At 39.5% G+C, this 6,428-nt stretch overlaps 1 protein-coding gene across 1 annotated transcript in view; it reads right to left on the bottom strand.

Moving 5' to 3' along the window:
* The window catches only part of GHR (growth hormone receptor), a 301,616-nt gene that overhangs the window by 43,167 nt on the left and 252,021 nt on the right, over nt 1-6,428 (bottom strand). Inside the window, exon 4 of the mRNA XM_012664727.1 lies at nt 1,433-1,562. Within this exon, the coding sequence (XP_012520181.1) occupies nt 1,433-1,562 (130 nt within the window). The remainder of the gene's footprint in view (nt 1-1,432; nt 1,563-6,428) is intronic.

Genomic DNA, 6,428 nt, shown 5'->3' with positions numbered 1-6,428 from the left:
AGCTACCATTTACTGAGTACTTATTATGTGTGACACACTGTGCCAAGGGTGTTTCATGTATCGTCTAATAAAATCCTCACAAGAATCCATGAGGCAAGTCTACTATCTCTATTCTGCAAATGTGGAGGCCGAGTTGTGCAAAGACAATGCTGTGCATTGCTTGGTAAGACAGTGCCGGAGCCAGGCTGAAGCGCAGGTTTGTTGCCCCCCTCAGCTCATGTCCTTAACTGCTCACTGCATCTTTCTTCCCTTTCCCAGCTCCTCTGAGGGGTAGACGGCATCATCCTCGGAATAATGAACAATAAGGGCCTAAAGGAAGAGGCCTCACTAACCTTGCATCTTGGCTTAGGCCTTCCCTGGGGATTGGGTGGAAAAGAAGAAATAATAAAGTGTTTAAGCCTAAAATTGAAAAATGTAAAAAGGTATAATGTAAGAGTAAACAGAAAAGGAAATAACGCCAGGTGAGGGGAAAGAAAGAAACTATTTGGGTGGTAACTATGTTGAGAAATCTTTGTTTCACTCTTCCCCTGTTACTTTACAGGATCATAGGTAAAAATGGGAGAGAAAAGTGCTATAGTCTTTGTTGAATATATCTAATTAAGGAAGAACGTAGTCTATGCTACACATAGAAACCAAGATGTATCTTTTAGACAAAACAGCTTTTCAAAAAACATCTGAGGCTTTTTACCACAAATATAGTAAAATTCAAAGCCCTGTTTGACACAGTCTGTCCCTAAGTAACTCTCTGTCTCCTTCCCATATCACTCTCCCCATTTTCAATCTTGTGCCATCTGTGATGTCCTTCGCTGTCCTCAAACATGCCAGGGCGGCCCCAGGGCCTTTGCACTTGCAATCTCCTCTGCCTGGACAAGCTTTCCCCCAGACATTCACATGGCCTCTCCCACTTCATTTATGTCTCTGCTCTAACATACCACATTAAAGAGGGCTCCTATGAACTCCCATTTCAAATACAACTCAAGCCCCTTACACACTCTCTCACCCACATGCACACACCCATGCGTATCCACACACACTCTCCCCCACTTTGATACATTCACTCTCACACACTATCATGCACACACTCACACACAGTGCTGATACTCTTTATCCTCTTTCTAGCTTTATTTTCCCTATTAACCTATATTACCAGTTGACACGATATTTATTTTTTTATTGCTTATCTTCCCCCATTGGAAAGAAATACCCATGAGACCAGGGTTTTTATCTTTCTGTAATCCCTGCTATATCTCCAGTGTCTAAAATAGTACCCAGCACATAGTAAGGGCTTAATTAATTTTTTTTCAATAAATGAATGAATGATACTTTTAGGTTATTAAAATAAATCACTTCAATTCCTACACTGCACGTGACTCAGTATATTTTAGTCAGCACATCCATGGAAAGAAAAATCAGAAAGGCATGAAGGCTGCACCTTCTAATATAGAACAGCTGTACAGATCCTGAGTGCTTTAAACCATGATGAACTCCATCTGTCCAGTGGCATGAGAAAGTCTCTAGTTCAGGTGAACGGCACTTGGTGAATTTAGGCATTCCAGAAGAATCTAGAATAAAAAAAGGCAAGGCATGAAATCAGGAGGGTCATATGTGGTCCTAACAAAACACATATTTCAAGTGTGCAAAGAAGAAACTACTAGGATGAAGCTGGCATATTCTGTATCTAGGAGGTGATGCCAATGTCTTCCACAAAAGCTTTTCTCATAGATCACAGTTTCAGAACCTGTTGCTTGCTAGTGTCAGCCCTTGATTCTAGAGACAAACCATTCTGCCTTTATTTCAAGCATAATTTCTTAGGGCCTTTTTAAGAAATCAGAGCTAGAGATGAGGTTTTGGGTACAGGTAGTTCATCTGGAAGGTGACCCCAGGAACTAGACGTGAGGGAATAATAGGGAGAGTGGGAAGGGAAAAGAGAACAGCTAGTAATGTGTGTGTGATTGAATTGGTTATCATAGTGGCTAACTGGGGCCCAACCCCACTGAGGCCCCTCTGAGAAGCTGTGTAGAGTGTGCCTCATCATTGTCCTACAGGATGTGAGGAGGCTGGGACATTCATTCACTGACTCTCAGCACCCACTTGTTGGGGGGGTTCCTTTGAGACGTTAACTTCCATGCACTCTAGGCTCCACCTGCACACGGGCTGAGGGTCCTTGCCTAGGAAGGCACTTGAGTGTGTACAGCAATGTGCAAGGTGGCAACTTGGCACCCATATATGGCTGTGCTGACATCAGGTGGACAGAGGGGATCTGGCGTGGGGCCCATAGCATCCACTACAGGGCCATTTTACTTTTCACAGATTTTTGAAAAAAAGTCACTTATGTTTGCATTCTTTCACAAGATCAGCCAGTAAACTCCTTAAAAAGATGCTAACTCTAAACAACTTATGCATATATATGTGTTAATTTAATTTAAGAAGTAGAGAATGCCTTCTATGAGGATATGCCTTGGTACCAAGGATATTAGCCAAAATTCCTCTACATCTATGAAATCTGCAGCTACACACGTTCAACAGACAAGTCTGAAGCAAAATCCATTTTTGTAAATCAGTTCTCTGATGTCCGTGGCCATTTTGGAGATGGTCAGGTTTCTTTACTTCTTCTTCTTCTGTTTTTGCTTCTTATATGATTAGTCATCAATTCGATTGTGAACTTAATATATTTGTTCTCTAATCTAAAATTCTCATTCTTGGGCATTAGGGAGGCTCTCAATCTTAAAATATCTTTCTGAATATTTTAAAAGATAATTAAAAAATAAATAATATGCAAAAAAGACATAAAAATTCCCAGTTTTAAATTCCAGGTAGATACCCTGTATTCTGAACCAAAACACGCCTCTTTTTTCCTCTAGGAACAAACTCATAAAGGATCTGATACTATAAAACTAAACAAATCCATCATTCAGACATTCATTCAACAAATACTATTAAACATCAAATTTGTGCCAGGCCCTATTGTAGGGATACAGCAGTGAACAAACTGATAAAAGTCTGTCTTTGTTGAGTTTCCATGCTAGTGGGGGTTGGGGAAGGTGGGGATCCTATGTAGAAAAATAAGCAGGATAAGAAGAGATGATAAGGCTAGGAAATAGAGAGCTCACCCCCGCCCCCCTTCACTAATACCCATATTAATGTAGTGAAGAAGCTCAGGCTTGGGCAATGTGTCCTTGTTTAAGAATACCTCTTGCACTGAATAGTCTGGCTATAAGCAAGTGAAGCTTCAGAAAATCCTGAGTTGTAGATATGTCTTTATCTCTGGGAGCACATATTGGTGACAGCAGAACTTTTTTTTGTAATAAAATTCCATGGTCATACTGTTGTAAGAAATACTCCTTTTCCTGTATGAACTGAGAAATTTACATGAGTTTTGGGCACGGATAGGATGTGCCTTGGTACCAAGGACAGAGGGGCGGCCCTCTTGATGTGGTCAGCATTTACTAACCCTTCCCAAAGCACTCCCAAAGAAGTGTAGGAGCCTGTGTGATTTGTTACAAGTGACTACACTGAGAAAGGTGAGTGTTGTGTTAGGTGAACACCTATCATATAGTAAAGGACATGGATAAAGTTACTTTTCTATTAGCTGAAGCATTGAAAATGCTATTTTAGGTCTTTTTAGAAAATCAGTGATTATTAAAACATGTTTAAACCACAACTATGCCTGCAGGTTTGAGAAGAATATTTCACATTCTGACCATTTGCACAGAAGCTAAAAAGAAATGCACTAGATTAGAAATTAAGAGATTTGGTATTCTAGTCTTGGCTCTGACACTATTTAACCTTGACCTTCCCAAGCCATTTGGGCTTCATTTTCTTCAATAGAGAGCCTGGAATAGATGAGATACAAGGTACTATACAACTTCACTTTTACAATTAAGAGACATATACAACCATTAACAATAATGTACAGAACAAAAACATAATTTTTGGCATTTGAGCTGAAACAACCAGGGAATACCAAATGCAAAGGCCATCCAGCTTTCTATATTCCCTGTGTAATATGCCTGTCACATAAGGGTAAGAATAATAAATCCAACTCAAAATTTGAAACAGAAATTTAAAAAAAAAACACAAAGACTTTGTCAGCTGGGAAAAAAAAAACTTAAAAAGAAAAAGGAACTAATTTGAAACATATTTTGCTTACTTTAACTTACTATTATTATGTTTGTTCTGTTTTCCTTTTAACTCCAGATGTATAGAAAGTCCTTATGATCCTTTTATTCCAAATAAGAAATAGGAAATTTATGGTTGTGGTGCTAATGTCATGAAGTGTGTGCCTACACATGGAACCCGGATATAGATGTACGACACTAAAGCTATTTTCTCTTTGTCTTTTTTATGTCTATCTTTTTGTCCCTTCTGTTCTTCCCTTCCACCTTCCTCCTTTCTTTCTCTTTCCTTCCCCCTTTCTTTTATGGCTGGGTATGTGCTGTTAAGTGCAGCTCCTACAGTTGCCCAATGATTCCTGCCTTCTGTTATTCATAGCCTTATGTATTTCCTTCCCTTCAGTAACTTGCTTCTAACTAACAGAATATGGCAGCATTGAGCGATGTCACTTTCATGATTAGGTTACAAGAGATTGAGACTTCTGTCTCACTAGCAGACTCATCCTGTTGTGGTTTCAATGAAGTAAACTGCTGTGTGGGTGAGAACCACATGCCAAAGAACTGAGAGTGACCTCTGGACAACAACCAAAGAAAGTGGAGGTCCTCAGTTCATTTGAGGAAGTGAATCCTGCCAACAACTGTGTAAGTGAGCATAAAAGCCGATCTTTCCCCAGTCCAGCCTTCAGATGAGACCACAGCCCTGGCTGACACTTTGATTGCATGCTTGTGAGTGAGCCTGAAGCAGAGGACGCAGCTGATGGGTAATCTGGAGTAAGAGTAAGGGTAAGGGTAAGGAAATATTATTAACTCTACTAAATAGTAATGTATGAATGCTATTTATACAGAAAAAATGAATCTAATATATCAGGTCTTGAAAGCAGTGTTCAAGAATGACACAAGCCACTTTTCTCAGCAAATGGAATGTATCACAGTGAGTGTGGGAAAGTGCATAACTCCTCTTTTGGAGGCAGGAAGAACTGTATTGTGGCTGGCTGCTTAGCTCCTCCTCAGGTACCTCCTGCTTCAACTAGTACCCCTGTGGCTGAAGACATCCATCATTCCTAAAGTCCAGCTCCTTAGTATCATCTTGAGGTTTTCCAAATCTGAGCAGTACTGACACAATCTTTAAATGAGCACGTTTCTGACTATGTCTAAAAATCCTATTAGAATGTTATTTTTCATGTCACTATAAAACAACAAATGGCTAGTACAGACTCTTAGGTCCTCTCTGATCAACCAAGAACAGATAGTCATTTCTGCACTAGTAATATTTCCTGCTCTCTTATGATTTTTTTTTAGCTTATTATATCATGTTGAATACCTTACACATATTAATTATCTCATTTAACACTAACAAAAACTCCAGAAGGTGGGTGTTATTTCCAGTTAGAAATGAGTAAAACTGGAGGTTAAGGGAGTTTCCTATATTTATACTCCTATAGGTAGCAGAAATGGGACTAAAACACAGGTCTGTATGATTTCAATGTAAGCTATTCACACTAGCAAAATATTGTAGCTTTTTTGTTCAACAATCTTTCTTGCTTTTCAAAAAATTCTCAGAAGGGAAATGATAAGCTCAGATGTTCTCTTAATTCAACTCTCAGTAAACTGGCAAGCCCTATGAACAGCAATTCCAAACTGCGAATGCACATTGAAATCAACAAGGGAGCTATAAAAAATATTGATGCGTTGGCCCACTCCCAGAGATTTGAATCAATCCGTCTGGGATGCAGCCTGGGTTTTAAGATTTTTTTTAAAGTTCTCCCGGTGATTACAATGTGTAGCCCAGGTTGAGAACCACTTCTGTAAAGAAATAAAGTTATACGAAAGACTGAAAAGGTGGCTTTCCACGTTGTTAGATTTCCTGATCAGTTGTAGCAGAGCTATGTATCAAGAGTGGAGACTTGGTGTAAACTCCTGAAAGCCTAGTTCAGGAAGGTGTAGGAGGTTATGAATATTATCACCCCAGAAGAGTATAATAATGCTTCGTGATGAATACTTGTAGAACTGAGAGCAATTTTAAATACATGTGCAAAATGGTACATCTAAATGGTAGTTCTGCCTAAATTTCTGATAGACTATAGTTTATAAATGGCGATGAGAATTAATTAAGAAGATGTTAAACTGGTATTCCTATTGAAATTTTTGTTTAAAAAGATTGAAGAGGGCCGGGCATGGTGGCTCACGCCTGTAATCCTAGCACTCTGGGAGGCCGAGGCCGGTGTATCGCTCAAGGTCAGGAGTTCGAGACCAGCCTGAGCAAGAGCGAGACCCCGTCTCTACTAAAAAATAGAAAGAAATGATCTGGATAACTAA

The sequence above is a fragment of the Propithecus coquereli genome, unplaced genomic scaffold (genome assembly GCF_000956105.1).
Source record: "Propithecus coquereli isolate 6110/MARCELLA unplaced genomic scaffold, Pcoq_1.0 Scaffold91, whole genome shotgun sequence".
Taxonomy (NCBI): Eukaryota; Metazoa; Chordata; class Mammalia; order Primates; family Indriidae; genus Propithecus; species Propithecus coquereli.
This window is presented reverse-complemented; position numbering and strand designations above follow the sequence as displayed.